The 16,455-nt window shown below is 48.3% G+C and overlaps 1 protein-coding gene across 2 annotated transcripts in view; it reads left to right on the top strand.

Annotated features, from left to right (window-relative positions):
* The window catches only part of Hhat (hedgehog acyltransferase), a 268,740-nt gene extending 252,285 nt beyond the window's left edge, over positions 1-16,455 (top strand). Inside the window, exon 12 of one of the 2 annotated variants that reach the window (XM_031339371.1) lies at positions 15,588-16,455. In XM_031339371.1, coding sequence (XP_031195231.1) covers positions 15,588-15,661 — 74 coding nt within the window. In that variant the 3' untranslated portion in view covers positions 15,662-16,455. Of the gene's footprint in view, positions 1-15,513 lie in introns of both variants that reach the window. The other variant, XM_031339361.1, reaches the window with a different exon arrangement.

Below are 16,455 nucleotides of genomic sequence, written 5' to 3'. Positions count from 1 at the left end.
ATTATTTTGAAGTATACAGTTAATATGCTTGGAGTTATTTAAAATTTATATTGAGAAAAATGTATTTTTATTACTGCTATAGATGAGCATCTACATAAGACTGTTAAATTGATTGTTTTATGTCAAACAACTTTTATAATACTTATTTTATTGTTATAATATTTTATAAATTTTAAGGAATATGACAAAAAAGATATTGTAGGTATTGAAGGGGGGTCTCTGGAAGGAGTGGGGGGTACAAAAGGGAAACAAGAATGTGATTCAATTCTATTTAATTAAAATATGTTTTTAAATGTTAACAAATTCAGATAAATTGAAATCATGTAACTTTTCTCATCATAATGCAATAAAAGTTTAAAAACAAAACAAAACAAACAAACAAACAAACAAACAAACCAAAAAAAGGGAAGGTGAAAAGGGAATCGCAAGATGAAAAAGTAGATGAAGATAAAGTTGCAAGACATATTCTGCTAGGTGATCCTACCTAGCTACAAATTCTACACAGGCAGATGTCTTACTTAGGGTGTTATTGCTGTGAAGAGACAGCATGACCACGAAGGCAGCGTTTATAAAGGAAAACATTTAATTGAGGCTGGCTTACAGTTTTTGAGCTTTAGTTCATTATCATCACAACAGGAAGCATGGCAGTGTGCAGCAGATGTGGTGCTGGAGGAGGTGCTGAGAATTTGACATCTTTATCTGATGGCAGCCATCAGGACAATACATTTCCTGGCTTGAGATTCAGAGTAGAGACCTTAAAGCCTGCCCCTACAGTGACTTCCTTCCTCTAAAAGCCCATGCCTACTCCTAAAAGGCCACATCTCCTAACAGAGCCACTCCCCATGGGCGGGCCAGGCACTCAAACACCTGAGTCTATGGGGGCCAAACCTATTCAAACCACCATAGTAAGACCAACTTGCTAAAGACTGAAGAACACAAAAGACAGATGAAATCAGCATGAGCATTTTCACTTCAGGAAATGGAAACTAGAAATTGCAGGTGGATGGAATGCTTATCAGAGAATTCATACTTTCTATATTCTGGAAACTAGTCCCTTATTAAATAATTTGTATTAATAAAAAAAAAAAGAGGGCCCTCTAGCTTGCTCCCTGTGACCCCTAGGCTGGGGCTTGATTGGTAGTTAATAGAAACCCAGAGAAGGGATCAGAGGACCTGGAGATGGGAAGTTCCTACCACCTTGATACTGGACCCAGAGGTGTGGTAGAGGCTAACTTAGCCCTGCCTCAGCCATTATAGCCACAGACTGACTCTGAATCCAAAGAGGACCTGGTGTGCAAAGCAAGGGGAGTGACTGGAGGAACTCTATACAGGCCTGGGGGGACAGAGCTTTGCTCACCCTTCAGTCAGTATGAAGTGGTGTGTCAGTGGGAGGGTGGATAGATGAGAGAGAGAGAGAGGGAGAGGTGAGGGGGGTGACAGGGAGACAGAAGGGAAGGATGGTGAGGAAAGGGGAAGAGAGGAGACCAAGCACACTCCTTAGCTAGTCAGCCTGACATCCCATGGAATGAACACAGCAGCATATAGCCTTTCCTGCCCAGCTCACGAGACCCCCCACCTGAGTCCCATGATGCTGTAGTTGTTCTCGTTCCCTCTCTCCTAACAAATGATTAGAGCCAGCAGAGACTCTGGCTGCTCTGGAGGACAGATGTGGCGATGGCCATGTGCTTTGCACACACATTCCAGCTGTGCCCATTCACGGCACTGTGCCCAGGTACCATAAGCAGTCATTTCGGACCATTACAGAGCCCTAGACCTGCCTTGTCTGTGACGCCCCCTCTGGCCCAGTGCCTTGACCTTACTCTCCTGAGTGAGCAGCTGCAGAGCATCCTTCAGGGAGAACATAGTGACAGCTTCACACCCATAATTCTACAAGGAAAAAGTTTCAGACTGGAAAAACTTAAGAACCGGAGAAGATAATTCCCAGAAGAAGGCAATTTAAACAAATGAAGAGATATTCAACTTTAATGTTTCTTCCCTACCACACTGATGCTGGTGGTGACCCAGTGGGACTCTCATAGCCTGAACAGGGCTCCACTGCCAAGCCACACCCCTGGACCCTTCAACTTCACTCTCAACTGAAGGTTGACCAGGTGCTGCCTTGGGTTGGCAAATGTCCCCTTCCTGCTCCTGGCAAGGGCTTAAATTGATAACCCTTCAGAGCAGGAAGCTAGCAGGAGATATTCAAGGTGATGCAGAAATTCCACTTCTGGGTCATTCAGACGTTGAGTTCACACGCATGGAGTGAAACGTGAGGGGGGACGTTCATGGTTGGCAGCCTTGCTTGTCACAGCAAAGGGACAGGAATGGAAGACTAACTGACTGCCAGAGATCACCACAGGGCACAGGGCACATCCATTAGGGGAAATGTCCCCAGCCATTAGAAAGCATGAAGGGGCATCATATGTATCTATTAGTTTTCTGCTGCTGCGATACCACACTGTGACAAAAACAACTTAGTGACGAAACGACTGCTGTGGCTTATGGTTCCAGGGGGTCAGAGTCCGTCCATCATGGCGGGGAAGGCATGGCGTCAGGAGCAGGAAAGCTGGCCGGTCATGTTCTCATCTATCCACAGGAAGCACAGAAATACAACAGGAAATGAGATGAGGCTATAGACCTTCAGAGTATAACCCTATTGTTGCCCTTCCTCCAGCAAGGCTCTGCCCCAAAAGCTCCCCAGCCTCCCCAAACAGTTCAATCCACTGGAGACCAAGTGTTCAGATATAGGAAGTCTCTGAATTGTAGGGAACAATTCTTGTTCAGACCACCACAATGTACACTTGTGAAAATTGCCAAGATGCAGAACCACTAAAAAAAAAAAAGAAAAGACATTGTAGCATTTGCATTCAAGCCCAGCATTTATTTCAGAATATATTTTCAGTGTTTCAGTGGAGACTTCCCTGGAGACTATTAGCCCAGGAGAGAATGGAGAGCCGGGGAGCTGGAGGGACGGGGTCCTCCTGTTTGCTGGCTCCTGTATACTCTGCTGCTTTATCAGTCACGACATTGGACCTGAGGACGGATGGCTGCTTCTGTCCGCTTCTCCTCCATATCTTGTCAGGCTTCTCGGCCTCTGGCCAGCTGGCCCGGCAGAGCAGCAGCAGTCAATGGGAAAGTTGTGTGTGGCAGCCACAGCAGCCCTCTCAGTGTTTGCCCCGTGGAGGACCCTCGTAGATCCAAAGTCCAGCTGACCAGTTAGAGCTGCCAGAAGGATCCTTGGTGTGGGAGGTATGCATACAGCCCAGCTGGAGTCTGGTATCCAGTAGGATGTGCCTGCTGTCCAATGCAGACCTACCCCTGGGGCCATTAGACGGACATGAGCCGGCAGGGAGGACACTATTCTTCAGAGACAGGCCTGTGAGATGCATGAACATCTTTCTGGGTCATTTGAGAGTCGAGAAAGGCATGAGTCACCCCGGACGTCACCACTGTTCCAAACTCTCCACTAAGTTTCTGCCTCCCTTCTCACGTAGTCACTGCTTGCTGGAGCGCCGCCTTCTGGCTGACACAGGACTCCCATGCTGCCTGATTGGCAGGAGACCATTCGTTTGTAACTGAACTTGTTATGCGCTTCCCTGGGGAGGAAAGATGACTTTTGTTTCACAAGACTGTACTCTTTGAGAGTCAGGATGAATTTGGAGCAGTTACCTGGTCCCTGCTACTTGCCTGCTCCTCGATACAGACTCTTCCTATTGAGAGGTGTCTGCATGGCCTGAAAGCTGGATGGTGAGAATCAGCATGCTCACCTTTTGCTGCGGGGGGGGGGGGGGGGGGGGGGGGGGGGGGTGCTACAAGGCTGCCTGTAACCCACCTCCACCTACTGGCCCTAGTTCTGCCTTCTTGAGTGACATAGAATAAGTCTGATCCCCTTTCCCAGTGACCTCGTGGCCTTTTTCCATTTGGGACATTGGCTTGTCACACACTTATATGGGGGGTCCTTCCAGACCTGCAAGGGGGTGTGCCTGTGTCAATGTCTGTTGGTCAGCACACCTCAGAACTATCCGCCTGAATGGAGCCTACTTCTGTGCCTTTTCTTACCCCGCCCAGGCCCCATTTCCCAGGATGGCAGCACCTTGGCTCTTGTCCAGGCGCAGTGGCTGTGCTCACTCCATGATCCCAAATGGCTCTGTGATCTGAGACTCTTACAGAAGTGGGTCCCTAGGGAAGGGCTCCTATGAAAACTCTGTGACTGTCAGCAGAACGCTTTGTCTCTGGGATGCATGGCTTTGATGGGAAGGTCCTGCAGGGTCCTTTCATCTTCCCTGGACAATAAAATAACTCCCTGGGGAGTTATGCTGTATTCGGCCTGGATCCTGGCCTCATCCCAACTGCCTCTCCAAACCCATGCCTAGTATCAGCACTCTGGAGCATGAGCAGCTGCAGCCCTTTGGCCAGTGAGAAGACAGACTGAGGGCAGTGTCCCCACTATCACGTTCCCCGAGCCTGGACACTGTCTTTACCTCTACTTCTCCCTTCCCTGTGCTCCAAGAGCTTGAGCTGAGAAGCCATTCCCAAATAGCATTGGTAGACACTGAACCCACATTTCTCTGACTGATCTGGGAACATTCTGGAACTCAGGCAGTTTTGGTTCCAATCTGCAGTGAGATCAGTCATTGGCTCAGTACCCTCCAAGGAAAACCTGCAGTTAGCCTACTACTGGCTATGCTGGGAGTAGGCAAGAGAGTCAGTGCTGCTGAGCCCAGCACCATTCCTGGAATAAAAACAGTGGCTGGAAGGGAGAGTTCTTCTCTGTGAGCCTCAGCTTTCAACTCTGTTCTATTCCTTAGTGTACCTGTAAGCAAGGCAGACTCCTGAAGATGTAACAAGTGGGCTGGTGAGGTGAGAACACGGCGTCTTTGACGGGAGGAAACATGCCCTTCCTCGCCCCAGTGGCTGCCTCAGTTCCCGGTCCACTGTGGTGCCGAGAGGTCCAGGAATCAGCAGCTGCTGCTGCAGGGAGCATGCCGTTCTGTTTGTTCCAGAATTCAAGTCAGGTTATTTGAAATCTTTACGATCACGGCTGTGCTTGGCATGGACCACGTCAGGTGCACTTGCTGGTCCCCACTGCAGATGTGCGCAGATGTGTGCATGGTTCTGATCATGCTTTCCTGCTTTTCAAGATGCTTCTGGAGGATTCACTGACAGAGGTGGGAAGGGAGTGGGAGACATCTCCGCCCTGGCCTCTTGAGTATCTGTGGTTAGTCATGATCCGCACACACCAGGTTCCTCTCTCCTAGGCACAACCGGGAGTACAGATGGTGCCTAGACCATGAGTGTTTGTCAACGGACTACATCCCATGGTCTGGGCTCAGAGGCTGAGTGGATGTCCAAGCCAGCAGAGTCTGGCTCAGGTCCTTTGTACTGTCAGTTACCTGGAGTAGGGACTTGCAGCTTTGTACGTGAGAACGTTAAGTTAGTCGGCTGTGTCTGTGTTTCTGCAGCCTCATTGTTCATTCACTGACATGCATTGTCCTGGGAAGAAGGAAGGCTGTTCCTCCTCCCTCCCTCGGGAAAATGCTGTGTCTGCTCACTGTGTGTGCATGTGTGTGTGTGTGTGTGTGTGTGTGTGTGTGTGTGTGTGTGTGCACGCGCACGCGCATGTGTGTACCACACACTGATGCCGTGTGCCTTCCCTTTGAGACAGGAGTTTACTGATAACAGCGAAGCTGACCAGCAAGCCCCAGGGATCCTATTGCCTGCCCACCTAGTGCTGGGGTCACAGACACAGGCCACCATACCTGGGGATATCACTCAAGCCCTTATCCTTGCAAACTACATTTTACCATTTTACCACTAAGCCATCTCCTCAGCTCTCATATATGGGCCCCTTCTGAGAATTCAGTTGCTGTGATCAACCTCAGTCCAAATATATAATAAATGGGAAATTCTAGAAATAATTTATAAGTTTCTGGCTGTGAATGTCTCTGAGATCTGAGAAGGAAGCATTGTGTAGTCTTGCCCTAGCCCACCTGCCTGTGTGTCCACACACTGCGTTAGTGTCACTGGCCCAGTGACCTAGATATGCATAAGCAAGTGGCCCCTCTCCTGACCCATCCATCAACAGCAGCCTCCTGGTACATGCCACACCCATGTCATTCCCCCTCCTTCATCTTATCAGGTAGGTCTTGATCGTCTCCCACTATGACAAGATGAAGAATAACTAGAGTATCGGGATATGAACAGAGAGCAGCCACAGTCACAGAATATACTGCTGTATGCTGTTACGTTGTTTCGCTTTCCTATTTATTGGTTGTTCGTCTCTGACTGTGTTTGACTTATACTTGAACTGTATTGTAGCCATGTGTGTAGAAGAAAGCCCGCTGCCTCAGGCATCCACTAGGGTCTTGACAGGCTTGCCTGTGGGTAAGGTGGCCCTGTACAGGTGTGGATGAACAGACAACGCACTCTCAACATGTGGCCTTCTGTGTCAGGAGCAGCTTTCCGTAGCTCATTTGCTATGAGCTACATCCCGTGGTCTGGGCTCAGAGGTAGGCAACGCCTACCAGGTTACATTGCTTGATTATGCATTAGCAATGAACCGTAATCTTTGAGGCTGTATGAATAGCCCAAGAGAGGGAGGGGAAACAGCTGGGAAGGCCAGTGACTGGGCAGCTTTCTGCCACAGTGGCTGGAGTAGCAACAAGTGCTGGGGACAGTTTCTCGGGGAGCATATGTCTTACCCTGTTGGCCTTGGAGAGAGAAGATGTGTTTGTTGGTTCTTTCTGCTTTCCTGCCAGAATAAGGATAAGTAGCTCTGGTATGTTCTCCTTGCTTCCTCTATGTCAGATGAAGTCATTCTACTTTATGGTAGTGAGTGCTTTGGAAAGCGCCTGCTGTTTATGCTGGGAGCCGGGACAGGATGAGCAATCCACAGAGGCTGGCTTCATCAGCCTGGGAAATTGACTGTGAACAAGGTGATTTATATAGGCCACTGTGGATGCTGTTTCAAAAATGGCACATAGCACCTAGCAAGAGACTCCTCCTTAGGGTGGCAGGATGCTCTCTAAGGGGTCCCCAGCACCCTGCTCTGTCTCCCAGCTGAAGCCCCTGGGGTGGTTCAGGCCATAACAGGAGTCAAAGGACTGTGACCTTGACAGCCCTGTTAAACGGCCATCTGAGCACCTGGAATGAGCCCTTCATTCCTACAGACAGAATCCAGTACTAATGGAGGAGCAGGACACAGGGGTATTTACCACAGTCGCTCTGTCCCCTTTGTAGTTCCAGGAAGGCCTCAGAACTAGGGATGCTCAAGAGAATTAGTGATAATGGACATGTGCAAATGCAAGGTGCTTTTGTTTCTGTGGCCTCCCACCAATGACCTTGGGCACCTGGTCAGGGGCTAGCATGAGATTTAAAGAAGGTGAAGCTAGACAGGAGGCGAGGCTAGGCTGGGAGGCAGACCTGCTTGTAGCCTGTGGTCTGCCTCACCCTGAAGGAAGTAGTGCTTCCCGGCCCTGCAGCCAGGTCCACTTTGAAGCTGGGTTGGGTTGATGGTCCACTAGTTGTCATACTTTGGAGGAGGGATTGGCCTTCTTTGATCCTTGGTCTTCATGTGGCTAAGGGACAGGGTGCACACCTCATTGCTGAGACAGGCTGTGAGACTGGACAGAGCTTTGGACAGTTTGAGCATAAGGAATGCCTGTCTGTAGTCAGCTGATGGACAGCTATGGCAGGAAGCCCTTCTGTTAGCGTCTTGAGGTGTCTCTGGAACAATTATGGCCCCTACACTCACAACATCCACAACCCCAGGGAACTTGTTAAAAACTCAGTCTCAGGTCTGAATCTTGCCTCCTCAGAAGCTACAGGGTGGGGACTTTCTGTCTGCCTTTAAACACGGTTCCTTGGGGACATGGATGCAGCCTCCCTACACACACACAAGAACCATTTGGTTTGTGTGTGTGTGTGTGTCTCTCTGTGTGTGTGTGTGTGTGTGTGTGTGTGTGTGTGTGTGTGTTTTGTTTTTGTTTTTCTCATGAGAGGATGGGTCTGTTACCTGGGTTGAGGCCCAACATTCTTAGAACCCTAAGGTATGAACAGGCTCTTCACAATGTCCATCTGTGCCCCTGTGTGTTTGGAATGGGCCCAGCAGTTCATGGGCATCGATGCCTGGACAGCTTTGCGCTTTTCATGTGCCTGTCCCTGGATCAGTGGCCAGCCCTCTGCCGGGAAAAGGCTCGAGCCCCACAACTTATTAAAGATCTAAATTTAGCCCGGGAGGAAGGCACTTGGGCTCAAGACCATTTGATGAATGGCTCGTGGGATCTGGCTGCAGCCACTAGAGTAAATAGGATTTAAATGAAGCACCACGTCCATCCATTCCCTCCCTCCCCCCATCGGATCTGAACGTCGTTAAACACCATGTGCTGCTGGGAGCCGCACTTCCAATGAAAGCAGCCATGCAGAGAGGCATTTGAATAATTAGCAGCGTGATGACATTAAACCTCTTGGGAGGTGTGCAGAGAGCCTAGGAAGGATACCTGTGTTTCTCGGATCCCGAGCTAGCAAACTCAACTGGGGCTGAGGCAAAGGCTAAGGAAAGCGATGCCTTCCTCTGACCTGGGAGCTATAAAGATGCCTCTTTACTAGTTGGTAGGTATAGCCTCTCATGTCCTTGCTCAGTCAGCTCTCAGAGGTCTACCTGGGGCTGGCCTCAGTGAGAGAAAATCTGCTCTTTGGTTCTCAAACCCATTGACCCCCAAGAAGCACCTCTTCTTGCCATCTCCTAGAATCACCTCTCTACTCAGTTTTCCTGTTGGACAAACATAACTGAGTTGACTGTGTCAGCTTTCATTCTGACCTTAACCAGCACAGGCTGGGACCCTTGCACCTCAAGCAGAGGAATGTGCATTGGGAGGCAAGCCTTGTGTCCTTTGAGCCTAATGGCTCTTTTCCTTTCTCAGAATGGCTTTGAAGCTCACAGTGACATTGCTTCACAGAACCAGAATAGAGAGGTCTATGAGCTGTAGAAACCATGAGTCCATCTGTGAGGGTTCTAGGTATCCCTCAACCCTCAGGAGAACTGTCCACCAGCAGGTGGCAGTGAACACTGGGGAGCTGGAGGGCCAGTGAACTGCAGGCACAGGGGCCTCTGATGGCAACACTCCCCTGGGTGGATGAAAAGAAGAAGCTAAGGCATTTTAATTGTGGATAACTATGAATAGTAGATTAAAAGGAGAGAAGGACTACCTGAGAGTGTGATGTTTATAAGCTGAGCAGAGCCATCACATTTTGAAGCTACACACACGTGGACAGACATGATGCCAAGAGGCTGGGCCATGTACCTGCAGATCATGTTCACCAGGTGGCCACCAGACATTCGTCTTCTAGAAACAGTAAATGGTAGGATGTGGCTTTTGAAAGAGCAAGGTAGCAGCTGGACTGTTGCAGAAGCGGATAGCTCAGTGAGCCTTTGGTGGGGTGATTGACAGCCCCTGCACCACCTAGCAACTCAGCTAGCCCCATCCATCAGGAGTGCGTTGATTTCTCCACAGGATTACTGATTTGTGCTGACCCCGCTGCTTCAACATGTCCTCTGCCAAATCCATCTGCAGGGTGAAGAAGGAGAATCTGAGTGGTCTCCCACGGGGAGAAGGGAGGTTCCAGGAGCCCAGAACTATGTCCTGACACACTTAGAAGAACCCTCCCTGGGAGGATGCAAGACTAAAGGCTCAACATCATCTAACAACCAAATTGTGCTTTCTCCCTTTGTTTGCGCCCTTGGCATTTCTACAGCCTCTGTATGTCTGTGTCTGTGTCTGTGATATGTGGGTCTGTGTATGTTAGTGACCAACCTGCGGCTTGCATGTCTGATGGCCGCCTCTGAGGTTGTTTTGTTCCAGCGTCATTGCAAATAATTAATTTATCATCAAGAGCGCCATTCATATGTACAGTCTGAAGGATGTTTGCCAGCTATGTAAACATTAGAAACCAGTCTCACTATGCAATTATAAAACATTCTCCTGGTGTGAAGGTGCACACATATGATCCCAGCACTCAGGAGGCTGAGGCAGGAAGGTCACGAGTTTGAGGCCAGCCCTGGCTGCACAGCTAAGACCTTATCTCAAAAGAGAGATGAGAGGAGAGGGAGAAAGGGGGAGGGGTAGATGAGGAAATTAGAAAAACTGTCTCCTCACCCCAGGTGACTCTTATTTATTTATTTATTTATTTATTATTTATTAATTCACTTTACATCACAATATCAGACCCCCTCTCCTCCCAGTACCACCTCACCCACAACGTCCCCTCATTCCTCCCTTCTCTTCTCTTTTGAGAAGGAGGAAACTGCTCCCTGGCTATCACTCCACAGCACTAACCCCTGCCAGCACATCAGGTCCCTGTAGGACTGGGCACATCCTTTTCTACTGAGGCCCACCCAGCAATGGAAGGAGATGCAGATACCTACAGTCAAAGATTACATGGAGCTCTGGGAGCCTTATAGAAGAGTTGGAGGAAGGATTGAGGGACCTGATGAGGACAGGGACTCCACAGGAAGACCAACCTGGACCATTGGGGGCCACCAGAGACTGAATCACCAACCATAGAGCCAGCATGGGCTAGGCTCCCTGCACATACGTAGCCGATGAGTAGCTTGGTCTCCAAGAACAGGAGTGGGGGCTATCCCTGACTCTGTAGCCTGCCTGCCTGTGGATCCTGTTCCCCTAAATAGGCATCTTTGTCTGGCCTCAGTGGGAGATGAACCCTGGAGACTCTTACTGCGCTCTGTACCTGGGCTCCCCCGCCCCAGCTCTCAGGAACCATGAATTGTTGCCGCTATAAATTATTTTCAATAATGGATTAATTTACTGTATATTACTTTTCTCAAGGGTTCCAGCCTCATTCTTTATTGTGGTAAATTGTATATAACTTAAATAAGGCTTCAGCTATTTTTAAATATAGTTCAGGGACATTAAGAGCATTTGCATTTTATGTAGCAGTCACTCCCATCCAATCTCTGGAGCTTTCTTTGTCTCACAAAACTGAAACTTTGTTGCCATCAAGTACTTCCTGTTCCTCTCTCCTCTCAGCCCCTGCTAATGCGTGTACCTAATTCTTTCTATGAATCTGGCCACCGTTGGGGTGGGGGGGCTCGTGTAAGCAGGGATCACATACATGTTCCTTTGTGTCTGGCTTTGCACATGATGTGACGTCTTCACAGTCCACGGAGGCTGTTACATTTGTCAGAATTTGTGTTCTTTCTGGTATCTGTGTACACATATCACATTGCTTACTTGCTCACCTGCCAGCTTGGGTTTCTTGTACCTTTATGTTTTGACTCTGTGCATGCAAATATCTGTTGTAGGTTCTACTTTGGAGTCTGCAGCCACATATGAATCTATGTTTGGTTTGATATCTAGACGAACCTCCTTGATGGGTGCCACGGCTACAGTATCATTCCTCCTTGTGTGTTGTGTGGGAGGTACACTGGTATGTGCAGATGTGCATGTATGCTCTACCTGTGTGTGGAGAAAAAAATATTTTATGTGTTGATGTTTTTTCCTGAAAGTATTTTTGTGTAACACATATGTGCCTGGTGTCCACAGAGGCCAGAGAGAGCACTGGATCCTATGGAGCTAGAGGCACAGATGGTTTGAGCTACCATGTGGATGCTGAGAATTGAACCCAGGTCCCCTTGAAGAACAGTTGGCACTATTAATTTCTGAGTCACCCCTTGAGCCTGACTATCTTCATCAAACCTTGTCTTCTTTTGAGATGGATCTCTCACTGCTCTGGCAGCGAGCCTGGGGCATGCATGCCATAATTTTCTGTTTCCACAAGGGTTGTTTGAATCAAACTTGGGTCCATATGCTCCCAAGGCAGGGGCATTACTGAGTGAGCCCTCTCCCCAGGCCCAGGACATTACAGTGTTTAATTAGACCCTCCCCCTTTTCTGATTCTTTTTTCCCCTTCCCAGGGACTCCTTCTTTGGCTTCTCAGGCGCCTCTTGATGACAGCCATTTGCTCACGTATCTCAGCCTGTCCCTTTTTTTTTCAGACCGTTAAAACTGCTCAGAGAGCAGCTCAGTCATCATAATCTCAAGTAAAGTCACTGCCTGGTTTTCCATAGCTGTCTCCCTCCTGTTGGCTGTAGCTCCTCATATCCTGTGTAGCTACCTTGACTATATTAGCCATATTAACGCCACCTATTCCAACTGCACTGAGGGTCACAAGTGACTCTGCTGCGCTCTCTAAATCTTAACATGAGTCAACTGCACCTGTCTGCCAAGTCTGCCATGTTAAATGTTTCCACAGCCTTACAGTCTAGCCACAGCATTTCCAAGTTGCCAGTGGTTATCTGTTTCAACTTCTCACTTGTTTAGGTCATAAGGCCAAGCTGTCAAAAGCCCAGAAGTTTCTACAGTCTTGAATCTGGCAAGCTGGGAAGGGGCAGAGGGAGACTAACTCTTATTACAGGATAGACCCCTTCAGCTCCATCTTCTAATGACTGACAAGCCCATGTGACTAAACATCACATCAGTACTCAGAGTGCTGCCGTCTTCCTCCTCTGAGGAGGAGGAGGCTCGGTCCAACCATACTTCCACCCCTTGGGCCACACCAGGGCTGGGTTAGCACTGCCTTGGTTGGACTGTGCCTGCAGGTAAGCAGTACCCTGTGATGTTCAGGTCTAGCATGGAACCAGGGTCATCAAGGGTGGAGTATTGCTGGCATAGTTGAAAGGATAGCTTGTGGTCATGTCTTTGCTTGTCATCGTGGGTTTTGGGAGAGAGGATCTTGCTATTTTGCCCAGGCGTTCTTGAACTCTTAGATTTATGTAATGCACCCCCAGCTCCAAGTAGCTTCAATGATAGGCATGGGATGTTGGGTTCCCTTCAAAATCTGTTTTGTGCTCCCACTGAGTAGATGGGGAAACCCGGACTTTACTAAGGTATTGTGACCAGATGACAAACATCTTGAGTGCTGCCTGGTTGCCCAGCTGCCTCTTTTCAGGGTATATATAATAAAAGCTGGGAAATCCTTAGAGTCCATCTTCCCAAGATGGAGGACCCTTCCCCCCTACAGGGAAAGATTTCCCAGAGGTGGCTTTGGACAAACAAAATCATCAGTCACAGCTGTTCTAGGCCCAGCTTTGTATAAGTGAGACTTACCTACATGCCCACGTCTGCAGGTGGCCTCGGGGCTCTAATGTTGACCAAACACCCAGTGAGGCCTCACCCCAAACACAGCTGAAGTCCAGGGGTACTTCCTGTGTCTGAAGCACCACCTTTCCGTCCTACTCTGAGCCTGCTGACTGTGTCTCAACCAGAGTGCAGAGAGCTGCAGGTGTCCAGGTTCACAGAACCTTAACCCTGCAGCCTTAGAAAAATACCTGAACTTCCTGAACTGTATCTCCAGTCCTCCCAGATTCATGTGTTCCTGGAACCTCTGGGTATATCATCTGTTGGAAGTACGGTCATTTCAGGTGCAGCTAGCAAAGGCAGCTGCAAGGCAAACATCTGGACAGAGCATCAGTGACTCATGTCCAGGGAAGAAGAAGGGATGACACAGAAACAAGAGCAGGCAGCTACACAAAGACAGAGGCAAAATTAGAATGGTGTAGCTGTGAGCCACAGGGAGGCCAGGAACTACTGGAAGCTGGAAGAGCCAAGGAATAAGACTCCCGTGGGATCTCCAAAGGGAGCGTGGCCCTGCCAACACCTTCATTTCAGAATTATGGCCTGCAAGACTGTCACAGAATATATCTCAGTTGTTTAATCCATTAGAGTTGTGGGCACTGGTTTTAGTCGCCATAGGCGACTCTCACATTAGCAGGCATGGGGTGGACAGTAACTCTGATGCCACGTGGAAGCTGGTCTACAGGAAGGTTGGGAAGAAGTTCAGGGTTCAATGTCCCTGCTGTCACCCTGGACTTTTGGGAGATGCATTTCCATGGTCTTTAACACCCCCTGCCCCTCCCATCACCACTGCCTTTTCTCTAGTGCCAACCACATTTCTGTCACCATGTAGGGCCTTGGACCACTCCATTTGCATTTGTAAGTGCAACAGTTAGGCTGTTTGTATAACACCCATCTAACTTTTGAGATTTGTGACTTTGTCAAGGCTGGGATGAACTTGACAAAGGGCCTGAACTTGAGCCTGGCACAGTGACACAGAGAGCTCATATTAATAAAAATGGCAGCTGATGGTCATTAGAACTCTTTCCCACCCATACTTCTACCTCCTTGCACACAGCCTACACAGCACCTGTGTCACATGAGCCCTGTCCCTTGGTGACCTGAACTACTCTTACCTGTGCCTGTCCTTTCCACCTGGCAAACTCCATCCAGTGTGCCCCAGTTTAAATATGCTTTATACACTCTGCATGCTATTATCTAGTGCATAGGATAAAGATTGTAGTAAGCCTACTGTGTGGCCTTGTCTTATCTGAAGTGGCCTGGGAGCACCTCTAACACAGGACTGAATCTGTGGAGTTTGGCTTCTGATATTCTACAGCACCTCCAATTCTCTAACACTCCCAAGAAAGTTTGACACTAATATTAAAAACAAGAATAGATCAGATAGACTAAGATATGTGTGTTGTAGAAGGAGCTGCTTAAAATTCTGAGGTTTGTTTTTAGAGATTTATTTTTTTATGTGTATGTGTCTGTGTATATGCATGTGCAGTGTGTGTGTGTGTGTGTGTGTGTGTGTGTGTGTGTGTATGTATGCACATGTATGCATGAATGTGTGTTTGTGTGTGTACTTGTATGTATATACATGTGTGCCTGAGTTTGTGTGTAAGTGTGCATGTGTATACATATGTGTATGCTCCTGAGTGTGTGTATATGCAATATGTATGCATGTGTAGTGTATGTTCCTGAGTATGTATACATGTATGTGTGCATGTGCATGTGTGCATGTGTGTGCATGTGTGCAAGCATGCCTGAATGTATGTGTGTGTGTACCTGAGTGTAGGTATGTGTACAACATGCAGCAGTGGCTGTGGAGGTCAGACAGAGTAGGGCATTAAATTCTCTGGACCTGGAGTTACAAGGAGTCACTACATGAACTTGCTAGGATCTGAACTCTGGACCTCTGCAGAAACAGCAGCAGTCTGAACTGCTGAGCCATCTCTCCAGCCCTATGTTTTGAAATCTAATATCTAATTAGATTAGATAATCTAATCTAATAGGGTCTAGAAGGGTCCTCCCTTCTATGTGCTAAAAGGGCCACTGTGTTCACTGTAACTGGTCTGCATTTGGAGACTGACCCTGGTACCCACAAGCGTATCTTCTCTCTGGTTATTTGCTTTAGTCTCCAAAGAGCATGCTCTTTAAAAACATACCCTATTTCTAAGTGAGTTTGCCTTCACAGTAATGTAACCATCACTTCACAGTGACCCTGGTGAGAACACAGGAACCCACCTGTTGGGTCCAGACAAAGCTGGCTTTCTGGTGGCCTGTGTTTCTGTTGCCCTTTTCTTAGGGGACAATTTGCCCACAAGGGAAGGCCCACCCAGGTATTCTAACTACTCTTCCTCTTTGTCTCTCCACACAGGGTGGCCGTGGGTGACCCTGTCTGTCCTGGGATTCCTGTACTGCTATTCACATGTGGGCATTGCCTGGGCTCAGACATACACAGTTCATTAACTGTGTATGGCTGCTGGGCCAGCTCAGCCTCCGCGGGACATAGCATTTCATCCTGACCTCTTACTCTGAGACCATCACCAAAAGACTACCTTCCACTCTAGGACAGTCCCTGAGGGACCAGCTGCCATCATCTTCTGGTGAAGACACTTCATTCCAAGACTGACAGCTTCATCAATCACAGTAAATATACAACCCAAACATCTTCTAGATTTGGAGCCTCAGAGATTTGTTTATGTACCCCCAGAAGCTTCCTGATGCATCAGGTATAATCCAGAGAAGTCTCAGGTTTTTCCTGACTATACTTGTGATGTTTGCTCCAGAACCTTCCATAAACTTGTTTGGTTCTTTTCTTCTCCACCAAAGATTCGGTGTGGCAGACGTGTGACATGGAAGTCCTGGTTAGGGATAGGCCTGCCATCCTTGGGGTGTCTTTCTGAGAAATTCTGTGATATATTGATGACCCCTTTCCATGTGCTTCACTGGGAGCTCTGGACTAACCTTCGTGTGAATGGTCATTAGACAGGGGACCAGCAGAACCATCATTCACATTTCAGGTGACCCAGCTAGAGTGGGTAATGTGCAGCTGGAACTTTCCAAAGAGTTCTGTAATTTGAACTTTATTGAAGAGTCCACACATGGCTGCTGCTTTCTGAGACCTGTAGCCTTGGAGGAACATGGAGGTTCCTCTCACAGCTGTTCTGCACAGAAGTGGGGTTTCAAAGCCAGAGAATAAGATGTCCACACACAGGTCGTGTTGCACAAGGCCTCTGGGGAGAATGGCATCCCACGGTCCCATGTCTTTTACTCAGTAGGTTTTATTGCCTTACTTTCATTAAAACAAACAAACAAA

The sequence above is a fragment of the Mastomys coucha genome, unplaced genomic scaffold (genome assembly GCF_008632895.1).
Source record: "Mastomys coucha isolate ucsf_1 unplaced genomic scaffold, UCSF_Mcou_1 pScaffold1, whole genome shotgun sequence".
Taxonomy (NCBI): Eukaryota; Metazoa; Chordata; class Mammalia; order Rodentia; family Muridae; genus Mastomys; species Mastomys coucha.
Note: the sequence above shows the minus strand (reverse complement) of the source record. Positions and strands in the feature narration are given on the sequence as shown.